The sequence below is a fragment of the Anabrus simplex genome, chromosome 2, assembly GCF_040414725.1.
Source record: "Anabrus simplex isolate iqAnaSimp1 chromosome 2, ASM4041472v1, whole genome shotgun sequence".
NCBI lineage: Eukaryota > Metazoa > Arthropoda > Insecta > Orthoptera > Tettigoniidae > Anabrus > Anabrus simplex.
The window spans coordinates 612,306,118-612,322,814 of record NC_090266.1 but is presented as its reverse complement, the minus strand read 5'-3'; the positions used below and the strand labels follow the sequence as shown (position 1 = coordinate 612,322,814).

Here is a 16,697-nt window from a genome sequence, read left to right as displayed (position 1 = left end):
TACAGACAATGAGAACGAGCCTGCCTTTTACCGGGAGGCCCAGCTTTGATTTTTGACCAGGTAGGGATTTTTACTCTGATCTGAATGCTTGTTCGTGGTTCACTCACCTACGTTAGAACAAGTGACGAGCTATTTGATGGTGGGGGAGCGGCCTCGGTCTAGAAAGCTAAGAATAACGGCCGAGAAGATTCGTCACTCGGACCACGTGCCGCCTCGTAATCTGCAGGACTTCGTGGTGAGCAGCCGTCACTTGGTAGTCTAGTTGGTTGCACGCCAGTCCAAGAGTTATTCACTTAATGTAACGAGGTCGACGCTCAAAATGAGCTAAAATGACACTACGAGTAGGAAAATACCTCGTAACTGGTGCCCGCATTTTTTGCCTAATTTGCTTTCCAGCTTAATTAGAAATTAGAAATGGCGTATGGCTTTTAGTGCCGGGAGTGTCCGAGGACATGTTTGGTTCACCGGGTGCAGGTTTTTCGATTTGACTCCCGTAGGCGGCCTGCGCGTCGTGGTGAGGATGAAATGATGATGAAAACAACACATACCCCAGCCCCCATGCCAGCGAAATTAACCAATGATGGTTAAAATTCCCGACCTTACCGGGAATCGAGCTCGGGACCCCTGTGACCAAAGGCCAGCACGCTAACCGTTTAGCCATGGAGCCGGACTCCAGCTTAATTAATTACTGAGTTAATACTGGTTGGGTAGCTTCATCTACAATCAATTATTACTTTAATACGCTAATATTAACAGAAAATTAAAATTCCATTATTTCTTATAGGCTCAATATCGTCAATTCTCACCCTTGCGAAAAACACCGACTGACGATATATCGCACTAGCTAGAAAGGCTAGCTAGCGATATTTCGTCGATGGAATACACCTAAAACGTGTTTTGAAATAGTTCTCTTATTCATAACCTCTCTTTTTTATTTTCTATGAAATAAGCGTAGTTTTCTGAACATTTTGAAAAAATCGTGGAGTTTTTTTTTTTTTTTTTTTACACAATTTGTTTTACGTCGCACCGACACAGGCAGTTCCTATGGCGACGATGGGATAGGGAAGGCGTACCAGTGGGAAGGAAGCACCCGTGACCTTAACGTACAGCCCCAGGCTTTGCGTGGTGTGAAAATGGGAAACCACGGAAAATCATCTTCAGGACTGTCGACAGTAGAGTTCGAACCCACTATCTCCCGGATGCAAGCTCTTCCTAACCTCACGGCCAACTCGCCCGGTAGTATCTAGATTGATGAAAGTAGAACTGCGCTCTGGATTCTTCATAAAAACAGGAGATATGCTGTGTTTATTATGTGGCCAGTGAACGTGATCTTAAAAGCTCTGGATTCTTCATAAAAACAGGAGAAATGCTGTGTTTATTATGTGGCCAGTGAACGTGATCTTAAAAGCTCTGGATTCTTCATAAAAACAGGAGATATGCTGTGTTTATTATGTGGCCAGTGAACGTGATCTTAAAAGCTCTGGATTCTTCATAAAAACAGGAGATATGCTGTGTTTATTATGTGGCCAGTGAACGTGATCTTAAAAGCTCTTGATTCTTCATAAAAACAGGAGATATGCTGTGTTTATTATGTGGCCAGTGAACATGATCTTAAAAGCTCTTGATTCTTCATAAAAACAGGAGATATGCTGCGTTTATTATGTGGCCAGTGAACATGATCTTAAAGTGGGAGGGCGGGGGGGGGGGCGGGAAACAAACACCTACCAGTGTAAAGGAAAACCATTTTTATTAAACTGAAATTAACCTTCACCTTAATTTCTGTGCAATTATTTTCAAATATATATAAACTAAGTTATGAATTAAAATGTACTCCCATGTAATTATAGTTGGTGGCCATTTAAACGAACTCCAACCTGCCATTTATCGCTTGTTTTCTCAAAACTATATTTTAAAACCATTTACATCGTAACTTCTGCAGTTTTCAAGATAATATCACGGAATTTTTCTATCGTGTACTTCCTAGTACTATCTGTAACTTGAACCTCAATCAATAGCCTATCCTGAACAGACAATTTGTTATAAAATATCTCTTCTTTCTTTCTTTCTCCTTTCTTAATCTGTTTACCCTCCAGGTTCGGCTCTTCCTGGGAGATCTAGAAAGATTATGATTGGTATTGGGTAATACGTATTAAGGAGGTGTGTTAACTGTAGAGCATATTGTGTCATTCAATGACTTCTCACCAAGTCGGCCGAGATTCAAATCATGGCCAGTGCATGTCGGGTAGTTTAAATGAAATGTCGCATCCCTGTAATTCGGATACCACGTTAAACTGAAGGTCACGTGGCTGTGATCGCTATATCAACAGCTACGTGCAACTTTTTTCTATCGGATTTACGCACACCAACTCAGACAGGTCTTAGTGGCGACGATAGGACAAGCCTAGGGTTGGGAAGGAAGCGACCATTAGTTCAATTAACGTACCGCCCCAGTATTTGCCAGGTGTCAAACTGGGAAATCGCGGAAAACCATCTTCAGAGCTGCCGAAAGTGGGATTCGAACCCACCGTATCCCGAATGAAAGCTCGCAACTACACTGCCCGAACCGCGCAGCCCACTCGCTTGGTCAGTAAAACTGCAAACTTGCTCGTCAGCATTATTCTCATATTTCTAATATCGCAATAATAATAAGTATTGGGCGAAATTAGGACCAGGAATAAAGAAAGAGTCACGGAAATCCTTTCCCCCTCTCAAACAACTCAAACAAACCCCATGACGCCACAGCCCTGAAGAATCTTGACCTACCAAGCGACAGCTGCTCAGCCCGAAGGCCTGCAGATTACGGGGTGACACGTTGTCAGCGCGACGAATCCTCTCGGTCGTTATTCTTGGCTTTCTAGACCGGGGGCGCTATCTCACAGCAGATAGTTCATCAGTTGTTTTCACGTAGGCTGAGTGGACTCGAACCAGTCCTCATATCCATGTAAAAGTCCCTGGTATAACCGAGAATCGATCCCGAGGCAGGCTTGCTATCCCTGGATGGGGGGAGCGGTCTTTCCCCTTTATAACCAAAGTAAATTGCAAATACGCATTCTACAGTAGTGCCCTTACAATAATTAATAGAAAATGACATCATAGCGCGGTGTCAGAGGAACTAGCTGACGGCAGCGACTTTGGAAAGTGTTCCATGCTATTCTTGCCACGTTTGTTCAGACTGGAACGGATAGGGAGGGTATTTGAATGATTCAGATTAAATGGAGTTCGTCTCTGAGCAGGATTAAATTCGTAAATGCAATAAACATTCTTCCATATAACTATTTTACAAAAGTAATGTTCACTGCAATTGTGCTGCTTACTATAAGTACCAGCTTGTGTCACTATAGCAGCAGGTAAAACTTCAGTGTCTCAAAGCATTTTTCACTGAAGTTGAGACTGTGAAAGAGCTGAAACTAGACAATGAATAAGTCAATTCGCTTTTTTTTTCAAATAAGGAACTTAATTATATTCTTGAGAAAGTTAAACTTAGAAATGTACCAAGTGTTATAATTTTCTGAAATTATTAAGATAGAAATGAATTTTATGCAGATAGATCCTATATACGTGATATATACTATATCGTAATCGAGACAGGTTTGCAAATATGACATATGAAATCGGGACAACTGGTGTTGGATTCAGTTGGGAAGGATATATAATAGCCTACGTACAAATATAGAGAGATGAGTTTATATTTACATAATGTAACATTACCAGTCATATTTTTCTGACCTTGTTATACATCACAGCATGTTTTTATTTTTCATAATATAGTCATAAAATTTACTGCAACTTAAGTATTTCATGTTAAACTGTAATAAAATGATTGCTTTAATAGGTGGTACTTTTAATAATGATAGCACGAAACGAGATGGTTTGGGGTCACATAGCTGTAAGCTTGCATTCGGAAGATAGTGGATTCGAAACCCATTGTCGGCAGCCCTGAATATGGTTCCCCGTGGTTTCCAATTTTTACATCACAAAAGTGGGACTGTAGCCTATCTTAACTGAGGTCACGATCACTTCCTCCACAGGCCTACTTCTGTCCTATCCTATCGTCGTCATAAGACACTGTCTATGTCGGTGGGACAAAAAAGAAATAGCAACAAAAATAATAATATTCATCAGATCACTGAGTGTTCATGAGGGAAAATATCCTCTCCACATCAGAAGCAGAGTATGGAATGCGATTTCAGTACCTAGTTCCGGAAACTACTCGGAAGATTTACATAACTGAAAAAACGGCACGCACTTTTTCTTAAGCATGAACTTCCTCCCCATCTGATTGTTTCTGCGTATTGTTTCAAGCATACTGACTGTATTGGGTACCATCGTACTCGGATGAGGCCGTACAACTACAACAAAAAATAATGCAACTCGCTTATTGCCAATCGACACGTTACCGACGAAATACGACTGACAGTACATAATGTAACTGTCCAAAAATCAGAATAACATAAAATAATACAATGAAATGGACGAGAAACTGCCACCATGGTTAAATAAATAGGCCTATGTGAAGTGAGCGGCACGCCTGGCAAGTGAAGCTCGATGTGAAGCACTTCACGGTGTGTACGGGAAAGGTCTTGAGTTGAACCTCGTTACTCTTTCGTATAACTGCACCGTGCTAACAGTCTTTCCATTTCCACTCCGAATGCTTGCAATGAGCCAGTAGTTTCTCATCACTGGTCCGTCAAAGTACTGTTACAGAGGTGCAAATATGTCACATGCCATGCACAGCGGGATGTTAGCTCCGAGAAAGCGTACCCGCCTATCAACGTGAAAATCAGGGTTTAAGTCCTACTGTACGTATTACTAATTTTTTAAACGTTTAGAGTCCGTTAACCAAATACGTGTATATTTCTATTCATTGAGAAATCTTGCATTGTGTTTTTAATGATATTAGTCCTGAAAAGGACTGTTTTAGACATGACGTAATACCTCGTCCAGTATCCATCGGCTTGAACAACTTGTCGCAGCCGACGTGGCAACAAGCTTCCTAAAGTATTCTTTGTCGAGGGCGATCTCCTCCCATGTGTTCAACATAACGCCCCACAAAGCATCATGCGATGGCAGGGGCTGGTAAAGCCAGTGTTTCTTTAAATGACGTTTCCACCTTGCACTCACATGTTCAGTGAGGTTCAAATCTGGAATTGGAGGGACCTAACTAAGCAGTTCAATAGAGTCCTGCTCAGAAAAATAGCCCTGAACACGACCGCTCGTGTGAATTAGGGAGTTGTCTTTCACGACCTGTAGTATACCTCATCTGGATAACGTTCCCTTACACTCGAAACCATAATATTCTGCAGAATGTCCAAATATTGGTCCGATGTTCGACAGTCATCTATCCGATGAAGCACTCCAACCCAATCAGACAATATTCACCCCAACACGATACCCGTGGCCTGTAAACACAAACCAGCCCGACCTCCGCCGTACTGAAAGAAGTCTGACAGAGATCACAAGATCCCAAATACAACTTAACTCCATCTCGACAAAGGCACACTGATCGACCATCTCTTCATCGGAGAGAGACTCTTTGGCGGCAGCTTTTCTGCAGTGGAGTCCGGCTTCTCGTAATCGTTTATGGACCTTGTATGGACATTCAGGAAAATGGGTTCTCCTACGAAGTTTTAACTAACCTCTTGTCCTCTTCCTTAGCGGAAACTCGTGCCCGTTAAACTTCCAATGTCCCCTGCCTCCTGCCACTGCTGCATCCATATCTGAGTAGCCTTAGGATAAACACCACACCGAATCGCTGCCCCACGAATGCTAACACTACCGTGATGGACGACAGCCACTTGGTCTCTTGACGCGTCTGAAAAATGTGCCATGTCACAATGGAGTGAAGCATTTAGCATCGCATTTGGCTCGATCAAACTCGGTGTGTTCGTCGCCTGACATCACTGTGTATTCATTTGGGAACAAAAACAAGTCGCTCATACCGGGATTCAAACCTTGGCTGTTACGGTATGCACGAATTTTGTAGCCTACAGTTGACCCACGGGACTACGTGGGAGCGTGCGTGCCATGTGCTTATAATGTCACCAGTTCTGCACACAAGTGCATGTCAAGAGGAGGAATGAGAGCGACTAATAACAATGAGTGAAAACTACGGGCCATGTGGCAAAATGCAACAGTACAATGTCGAACATAGCCGAAATCGATTTTTTTATATTTCACGTTTACAGAGATGTGAAAATATTTGGCTGTTCATCTGTACATGAGGATAGCCAACCAAATGGGAAATGGTGTAGTGGATGGTATATAACTAAACTGTTCAAAAGTGAAACACAAAACAATGTAGCCTAGTATAATAAATATAATTGAAGCTTTTCGTTAGTTACTTACATTCAAAGTAACAGCTGCGACCACATATAATAATAATAATAATAATAATAATAATAATAATAATAATAATAATAATAATAATAATAATAATAATAATAATGTCCGCCTCTGTGGTGTAGTGGTTAGTGTGATTAGCTGCCACCCCCGGAGGTCCGGGTTCGATTCCTGGCTCTGCCACGAAATTTGAAAAGTGGTACGAGGGCTGGAACGGGGTCCACTAAGCCTTGGGAGGTCAACTGAGTAGAGGGGGTTTCGATTCCCTCCTCAGCCATCCTCGAAGTGATTTTCCGTGGTTTCCCACTTCTCCTCCAGGCAATTGCCGGGATGGCACCTAACTTAGGGCCACGGCCGTTCCCTTCCCCCTCCTTGTCTATCCGTTCCAATCTTTCCATCCTCCAACAAGGCCACTGTTCAGTATATCAGGTGAGGCCGCCTGGGCGAGGTACTGGTCTTCCTTCCCAGTTTCATCCCCAACTCAAAGTCTGACGCTCGAGAACACTGCCCTTGAGGCGGTAGAGGTGGGATCCCTCGCCGAGTCCGAGGTAAAAACCAACAATGGAGGGTAAACGGATAAATAAATAAATAAATAAATAAATAAATAAATAAATAATATACTGCCGGGCTGAGTGGCTCAGACGGTTGAGGCGTTGGCCTTCTGACCCCAACTTGGCAGGTTCGATCTTGGCTCAGTCCGGTGGTATTTGCAGGTGCTAAAATACGTCAGCCTCGTGTCGGTAGATTTACTAGAACGTAAAAGAACTCCCGAGGGACACATTTCCGGCATCTCGGCGTCTCCAAAAGCCGTCAAAAGTTGTTAGTGGGACGTAAAAACAATAGCATTATTATTAATAATAATAATAAACTTCAGCATTCTGGTTAAGGCTACTGAAAACATTAATAGACCAAAGTGGAATGGAGCGCTATGTAAGAAATGTTCATAGAGTGTGATTTCAATATCGGAGTGTCTTCATTATCCTGAGTGAGTTCGATACTTCCAATTATTAAAACAAAATATTTTATGGTATTCATTGATGCATTTCAGACCTGATAATAATAGTAGCAAGAACGCAGTTAAAGTAACGGTAAATTGCGTTTGAACAACCAAATTTACCCCCTTCCCTTTTGACAAAATTCTGTAGTCGCTACTAGGTATACCAATGGTCTTGAGTACAATTCTTAGTTAGTATGGAACGAGAACATAATTATGTCATTATTGATCGGAACTGAATCGCCACTCCTACTTCTACATCCCTGTGGATTGCAAGAAATATCTCTACCTGATATAAATGTATTGCTGTTTCATGTACGGGACTTGGGACACTGTAGAGAGCAGGTCTATGAGTGCAGCCTCTTTGATATCCTGTGTCCATGCGATGTTTGTATTTCTAACAGACTGGGGCTAGGATGGGAACGAAGCGGCTATCTCGCTCGGTACCGTCTGGAAATGAAGTGAGTAATCGTGGAAAACAACTTCCGAATTCTGGATTAAACCGCTTTCTTCTCAACTACGTCACGTGAAAGCCGAGCGCACTCCATTCTAGTTCCTCAAAATCAGTCCTCAATACATAGCATAGTCGGGAATCGAATCCAGGCCAACTGGCGGGCGCACTAGAGCCTAGTGCCTCCCTCCCACAGCCCGTACCTCTTCTCGCAGTTCCCGCTCGTCAGTTTAGAAGTGAGAAATAAGTGTGCGTTCTCACGTGTTAGTCACCGCAATATTCAAAGTTCTTAATACTAATAATAATAATAATAATAATAATAATAATAATAATAATAATAATAATAATAATAATAATAATGATAATAATAATAATAATCATAATAGTAATAATAATACGTTTTACGCCCCACTAACTACTTTTGCGGTTTTCGAAGACGCCGCGGTGCCGGAATTTAGTCCAGCAGGAGTTATTTTACGTGCCAGTTAATCTACCCACACGAGGCTGACGTATTTGAGCACCTTCAAATACCACCGGACTGAGCCAGGATCGAACCTGCGAAGTTGGGGTCAGAAAGCCAGCGCCTCAACCGTCTGAGTCACTCCGCCCGGCTAAAGTTCTTAAGATGAATCAGAAACGCTTCGATCAAAACTCATTCCCGATGCTAGATGGTGTTTGGTGATAAGAGAAATGCAAATGGGATGTTGATGACTAAAACAGACAAATCTCAGCTGTTGGAATGACTTTTATGTAGAATGTTCTCTCTCTCTCTCTCTCTCTCTCTCTCTCTCTCTCTCTCTCTCTCTCTCTCTCTCTTTCTCTCTCTCTCGTTGTGTCCTCTACCGTATTTGCTACACTTGCATGCACATTACAGCCATCCGAACTCCAATACCACTCGGTTTCATAGTGGTGCGCTCCTAGTAGAATTGAAGGCCCACTCCAGTAAGCGAGAAGAAATAAATAAATAAATAAATAAATAGTGATGCACTAAGGTGAATGCCACGACCGCTACTCCGTCATTTCCGTTGTCCGGCTCCATGGCTAAATAGTTGGCATGCTTGTCTCTTTGGTCCAAGTAGTCTCGGGTTCAATTCTCAGCCGGGTCAAGGATTTTAACTTTCATTAATTAATTCCTGAGACTCGAGAGGCCAGGTGCTTACGCCGTCTTCAGCATTAGAATTCATCTGAGGAAGGTCCCCATGATCACAGAAACGTAGATCACCAATATAGCGTCAACTCCAAATACCTGTACGAGGCCCCTCCGGAGACCACACGCCATTATTATTATTATTATTATTATTATTATTATTATTATTATTATTATTATTCCTTTTCCGCTCTTCAAATCACCTCCACCGAGCTCGATAGCTGCAGTCGCTTAAGTGCGACCAGTATCCAGTATTCGGGAGATAGTAGGTTCGAATCCCACTGTCGGCAGCCCTGAAAATGGTTTTCCGTGGTTTCCCATTTTCACACCAGGCAAATGCTGGGGCTGTACCTTAATTAAGGCCACGGCCGCTTCTTCCCACTCCTAGCCCTTTCCTGTCCCATCGTCGCCGTAAGACCTATCTGTGTCGGTGCAACGTAAAAAAAAAATAAAAAAACAACTAGCAAATCACCTCTACAAATTTCCTTGGACTGAGAGAGGGCGTTAATCTATATGTGGCCCGCCGTACGGAATGAAAGCTTTCAAATAAGGAAATAAATAAATAGTCCGCCTCTGTGGTGCAGTAGTAAGCGGGATTAGCTGCCACCCCCAGAGGCCCGGGTTCGATTCCCGGCTCTTCCACGAAATTTGAAAAGTGGTACAAGGGCTGGAACGGGGTCCACTCAGCCTCGGGAGGTCAACTGAGTAGAGGGGGGTTCGATTCCCTCCTCAGCCATCCTCGAAGTGGTTTTCCGTGGTTTCCCACTTCTCCTCCAGGCAAATGCCGAGATGGTACCTAACTTAAGGCCACGGCCGCTTCCTTCCCTCTTCCTTGTCTATCCCTTCCAATATCTTCCTATCCTCCGACAAGGCCCCTGTTCAACATAGCAGGTGAGGCCGCCTGGGCGAGGTACTGGTCATTCTCTCCAGTTGTATCCCCGACCAAAGGTCTCACGCTCCAGGACACTGCCCTTGAGGCGGTAGAGGTTGGATCCCTGGCTGAGTCCGAGGGAAAAACCAGCCCTGGACGGTAAACAGATTAAAAAGAAGAATAAATAAATAAATAAATAAATAAATAAATATAGCGATTCACACCGAGCAGAATAGGATTCGCCGCAATAGCGGTTAGTCTTACTAGCCTTGCAGCTCTGCATTCGGGGAATGGAGGGGCTGGTCCCTACCATCGGCTGCCCTGAGAATGGTTTTCCGTGGCTTTCCATGGTTTTCCATTCTCCTTCACTAAGGCGAATGCCGGAACAGATCCTCTTATAGGCTACGGTCGCTACCCCTCACCCTCTCCACACCTAAAATCACCACTTCAAGACTCCTTGGTCTGAGCGAAGGCGAAACTCTCTAAGGCGGCTTTCACATGCAGGCGGAGTTGAGCGTGTCGGAATTGGGCGAGACCGAGCCTACCGAGTGTGTATTCATACAAGCTGCGCCGATCGGTCGGTCAAAACAGTTCGTGTCTAAGAACTGGGCATCGGTATGTCGCTACCACCAGCCTCTGTTTTATTGCTCCTAGATAGTCCATGGCGGGAAACTGATAGAAAAGGAGACGTTACTGGGTTCATGACTTGAATATTGATCGTGAGAAGTACAGAGGATTTCATACGTTATATGAGGATATTACGAATGAAGAAGAACGTTTCTGGAGATACTTTCGAATGAGTACCAAGACGTTTGACTACATGCTTCAGACTATACGTGCTACCATAGCCAAACAGAACACGACCTTTCGAAATGTAGCAAGGTAATGCACACGTGATACGCAGTATTACAGCAATATGCATGATGACTTGCAGCTTAGAAATTTGTAATCGACCCTCTCGCACGTAAGGGGAATCGGCCGCCGTAAACGCCCTCAAAACAAAGAATTTTGTTTCAACTCCTACGGCTCAGCCATGCTCATGTCGGTCCGGTCTCGCTCGGCTTTCACTTTGAATAACCCCGCGCTGCTACATGTGTTTGTTGTTTCAGTGTCGGAATCGGTTCGGCTCCGAAACGCTCCGCTCCGCCTGCAGTGTGAAAGCCGTCCAAGAGGCCCGTCGTGCCCCTTCAAGGTACGGAATGTTAAGATTTTAGTAGTAGTAGCAGTAGCAGTACATATCGAGCAGAAAAGCCTCGGCTTTACAGCTCTGCATTCGGGAGACAGTCGGGTTGGTCCCACCGTACCCCATCAGGATGCAGAATGTTAACATTTTAGTTGTAGTAGTAGTAGTAGTAGTAATAGCAATGCACCGATCAGAGTATCAACGGCTAACGGTGGCCACGGCTTGATCGTGGCTTTACAGCTCTGCATTGCATTCGGGAGGCGGTGGCCTGATCTCACCGTCGGCTGTCCTGAGAATGGTTTCCCGTTGTTTTCCATTATCCTTACTATTGCGAATGCCGCAACAGTTCTTTTTATATGGCATGGCTGCTCTCGTCTCACCTTCTCTGCACCTCAAATCACCACAACACATCTCCTAGCCTGAGAGTGTGCCTGCCGTTGAACATCGGGATTCTGAATGAAAGCTTTTAGGAGTAGTAGTAGTAGTAGTAGTAGTAGTAGTAGTGATGTACCGAGCAGATTGCTACGGTGTAACTCTGCATTCGGGAGGCGAGTGGGTTCAAACCCTACCGTCGGTTTTCTGAAGTTTCCCATTCTCATCTCCAGGTAAATGCCGGGACGTTTCCATAGCCGCTCCCTTCCCACCCTTCACTGCAACTCATATGACCGCAACATTTATGTCCTGACCGAGAGAGGCCCACCGCACCACATCAGAGTGCGGAATGAATGCTCCAAAAAATGAACTACAGGACCCGTGAGTAGCCTCCGTTATAAATAGGCCAGATAACGTGTCTTGATAGGAAATTGTTCCACGCGCTGCCCTGGTACTTCTTGCATGTCTACTTTTAGGGTTTGTATTAGGCCTACCTCTCAAGTTTGAATCAAGTAAATTTTTGATTTCTTTATTGCGATGTTGACTCATATTTTATGAACGATTTTGTAGCTTTTAAGTTATTGTTGTTTGTTTTGGATTTACATTATTTTGTTTCGCGTGGAACTTTGTCCTTCCTGACACCCCCTCTATGAGGAGGGATGTAGGCCTATTTATTATTGCGTGTGTCTGTGCTGGTTAGTAGTGTGTTATATGTAAATGTAGAGGTGTATTATGACAATCACCAACACCCAGCCCCGAGGTAGAGGAATTAACCAATTAACCAAAAGCGGCTAAAATCCCTGGCCCGGCCGGGAATCTAACTCGAAACCCTGTGAACCGAAGAGCACTAAGCTGACCATTCAGCCATGTTCAGATTTTTTTTTTTTTTTTTTTTTTTTTTGCTTTACGTCGCACCGACACAGATAGGTCTTATGGCGACGTGTTCAGATCTGACAGGAAGGAAACTTGCCCAGGGATCAGAACACACGAGACGTACAGGTGTTCGTGGAATCCAGACCACAATCCGATAGGAAAATCTTATTATTCCTGTTTCAAAAAAGACAAGAAAGAAATGTATTCAAGAAAATTGCATACTAAAATACAACATAAAATATGAACTTATTTCGAGGGATGTTCAGTTTTCATGTGAAGTCCGAACGACCGATCCTACGGCTTGTATGTTCAGTCTTCAGCCCTAAGGCTGGTTGGATCCTCAACAGCTCTGCCATCAGCTGTCATAGATGGTCTAGGCATCACTGAAGAGGCGTACTAGGGAAATGAGGAGTGAGGTAGTTTCCCATTGCTTTCCTCACTGAGCCAGAAGTTGCTATTACATATCAGTCTGCCAAGCCCACTGAAATGCATGCACCGACCGACCCTATGAGCAACATTTTCATACCATTCATAGCAGGGACTGGCTGTACAAGGAATGGCATTACTAGCATCGCTCATAGCTCAGTCACTTTCATATTGTCAAAGCCAAGGATAAGACAGAGACAGATCAATGAAAGTAACAAAATTGCTCTAGCCCATACCAGAAGACACAGTGCACTGTAAACACTACATCTTGCCAGCAAAGGCATTGTCACAGAGAATAGAATATCTATCTGTGATGCGGAGAATACATCCTCACATCCCATTCTAACGCCTTAATGGAATGAGTGCGATAGTTACTCCATCTTAAAAAAACCGACAGTACGCTGTGGAGACATCACCAACAAACAGTACTAATGCCTGTAGGAAATGACTACCTTTAAGGTATATACAACAATGGTTCAGAAGATAATTATCACGTTAACATTGCGTACACAATAGACACTAGACTGGGGAATGAAGGAAAAACTGTGTGTGAGAACTGGGATCAAATCTTTCGTGCTGCTAGACAGGTAATATTAAAATATATCTTTGCTGTCTGCCCACTGTCATTTCTTGATGGATACAGTACTTTTGCATCCATCTCCTGGCACAGGCCAGAGTAAAGTGTAGCTTCCACCGAAGTCCCAGTCTCATCCATGGCTGTGACAATATGGAAGTTGCTGGGATATGGGTAGTGCTGAGTAATGACATTCAGAGCACGACTAGTGCATCTGAGTGTTATGAAAGGTGCTGCTCATAGGGTCAGTCGTGCTGCAATAGTACTTTCTGACCTAGTGAGGAAAGCAATGGCAAACTACATCACTCCTCATCTTGCCTAGTATGCCTCATTTTGGTCCTGCCATTGGTTTTTGGGGTTTCCTTATAACCGCATAACCTTTGGTGGTGCTATTTGAGGATCCAACCAGCCTCTGGGCTGATGACCTAACAGACAGACATCTTTGCTGTCAGCTATCGCGTATTTCATTCCAACCCCTTGACCGAATGTTACTCTGTCCTCCCAGAGGTATTTTAAATCGATTGAACCCTCGACTATTACCGTAGGCTAATACTCATAGAGTGTATGTGTGTGCATGGGAGAGAGAGAGAGAGAGAGAGAGAGAGAGAGAGAGAGAGTAGATGAGAGAGAGAAAGTTATAAACAAACTGTTTCAGAATGAAGTCTCTTAGAGGCTCAGTGACAGATTATTTGCCTAACACAGTTACAGATGATTTAGTGAATGAAAAGGAAAAGGAATGGGAGTTTTGAGATCAAGTCTGACATGAGCTATGTTTTAATCCTGAATAACAAAGATTTCAAACCGACTGCAAATCCCAAAAATGAAACGGAACAGTAGGACTTGCTTAAAACAGAATCTCTTTCTTATTGACTGATCAAAGTACAGGGAAATTCGAAGTAAATATCGAAAGTAAGAGATGTTCCTCAAGAACTACAATGAAACGTTCATTGTTTGAGTGAAGTCCGAACCACCGATCTTACGGCCATCAGAGGAAATAGAAAATCTAGTTGCTTTATCGGGAATGTACGAAGTTTCATAAAAGAAAGAGGAAAAAAGAATGTATTCAAGAAAATTTCATACTAAAATACGACGTAAAATTTTAACTTAAATTTCGAGGGATTTTTTATTATTTTTATGTGAAGTCCGATCCTACGGTTGTCACAGGGAATAGAAAATCTGGTCGTGTTGTCGAGAACACACGGGGTTCAAAGAAACTCGGAGTGTATTCAAGAGTATTTTATATTAAAATACGACATAAAATTTGAACGCATATTTAGAGTGACGTACCTCAAGTCTTACAATTATTGCGATGAAACGTTCATTTTTATATGTAGTCTGAACCACCCATTCTACGGCTGTCAGAGCGAAAGAAAATTAGCTATGTTGCCGGGAATGCACGAGATCTCAAAAACGAAAACTCTGAGCTTATTAAAAACATCCGTATGGCATAAAATTATAACTTATGTTTCGAAAATTCATTCTGTAAGGGACATGGCTTGAGCCATGTACATACTCCAGTTTGTAAAGCCCTCCAAAATTGTGTACGGTTGATGGAAGTAAAATTTAATGAATTAAGAATATTTAAGAATAATAAATTATGAGTACATTTAAACAAATTAAAACTGACATGTGCGAGAGAAAAAACTAATTCTCGACGGCTATGCTTTATAGTAAGACGTTCTATTCACACTCCTCCATAAATCTTCCGCAAAGGTGCATGCGGCGCAGTGCAAGAGTAATGATGTCAGGACTTACTGTATGGTGCTCCTTCCGTCTCCCAAATGAGTGTTCCTCGATGAAAGTATACTCTACATTTCTTCTTTCGAATAAGAAACGTGTTTAATAACACCGGATCGCACACCTGCTCACCCGCGTCTGTCATTGTACACAAATGAAAATGAACTAATCAATGAGCTAGGTTAGGGCTATCAGCTGAAAGAACAAGTACCGTCTGACCGCTAGCAGCACCAGTTGTCATACAACGAACAGAATTCTGTAGCGCGTGCTATCTAGCGGTATCAATAGTAACTATGTCCAGTATATCCTGCTCCGTAGAGTGCCATGTATAACATTTACTTGTTTGTCGGTGTTATGTTGTCTTCACGTTGCTCTACGCATTTCTGTTCTTTCAGGATCGACAGGTCTGCTTGACTGAACATAAGGCTAACCGCACGTGAATGTATAAAACGTCGTATATTATCTCACAGGCTCTCTTCGATCTCTGAATGTGAAACAATCTTCAATCAGGAGTCAGGCCACGCCCTTCTGACGCCACAATTCATCTTAACCCACCTCCATGGAGGAAAATTAGAAAAATGAATGAATGAATGAATAAATAAATAAATGAATAAATAAATAAATAAATAAACCTACATCCTATTTCCTCAAGTAGGGTGACTTGCTCTGAGCGTTGTATCATTCTTTTTGGGGTGTGTAGCTAAAATATTTCGCATAATAATAATAATAATAATAATAATAATAATAATAATAATAATAATAATAATAATAATAATAATAATAATCGAGCAAGTAGCTGTGCGGTTTGGATCACGTAGCTATAAGCTTGCATTCGGGAGATAGTGGGTTCGTACTCCACTGTCGGCAGCTCTGAAGATGGTTTTCCGTGGTTTTCCATTTTCACACCAGGCAAATGCTGGGTGTGCACCTTCATTAAGGCCACGGTCGCTTCCTTTCCACTCCTAGCCTTTTCCTATCCCCTCGTCGCCATAAGACCTATCTGAAATGAAATGGCGTATGGCTTTTAGTGCCGGGAGTGTCCGAGGACAGGTTCGGCTCGCCAGGCGCAGGTCTCTTGATTTGACTGCCGTAGGCGACCTGCGCGTCGATATGAGGATGAAATGATGATGAAGACGACACATACACCCAGCCCCCGTGCCAGTGAAAGTAACCAACGATGGTTAAAATTCCCGACCCTGCCGGGAATCGAACCCGGGACTCCTGTGACCAAAGGCCAGCACGCTAACCATTTAGCCATGGAGCCGGACATAAGACCTATCTGTGTCAGTGCGACGTAAAACAGATTGAAAAAACTCTCACTGAGAGAGTTCACTACGCGGATCGGGTGATGTTGCTATAAGCTTGCATTCGTGAGACTGTAGATACGAGCCCCGTTGTCAGCAAACCTGGAAATAGCTTAATTAAAATCACCGCCGCTACCTTCCCTTTCCTATCCCAGCGTCGGCAAAAACCTGTATAAGTCAGCCCGACGCTCAACCACAGGCACAAAAAGATCTTCGTTAAGTTTTCCCCACTTGCATGAATCACCGGGTCATTTGGAATGGTTTCGATCTCAGACGGAAATTTAGGATGGAATCCTATCAATCAATCACTACTGATCTGCATTTAGGGCAGTCGCCCAGGTGGCAGATTCCCTATCTGTTGTTTTCCTAGCCTTTTCTTAAATGATTGCAAAGAAATTGGAAATTTATTGAACATCTCCCATGGTA

General features: G+C 43.1%; 1 protein-coding gene across 1 annotated transcript in view; it reads right to left on the bottom strand.

Annotated features, from left to right (window-relative positions):
- The window catches only part of Cerk (Ceramide kinase), a 338,420-nt gene extending 323,254 nt beyond the window's left edge, over positions 1 to 15,166 (bottom strand). Inside the window, exon 1 of the mRNA XM_067141010.2 lies at positions 14,986 to 15,166. Coding sequence (XP_066997111.2) covers positions 14,986 to 15,112 — 127 coding nt within the window. The 5' untranslated portion in view covers positions 15,113 to 15,166. The remainder of the gene's footprint in view (positions 1 to 14,985) is intronic.
- Positions 15,167 to 16,697: the final 1,531 nt, after the last annotated feature.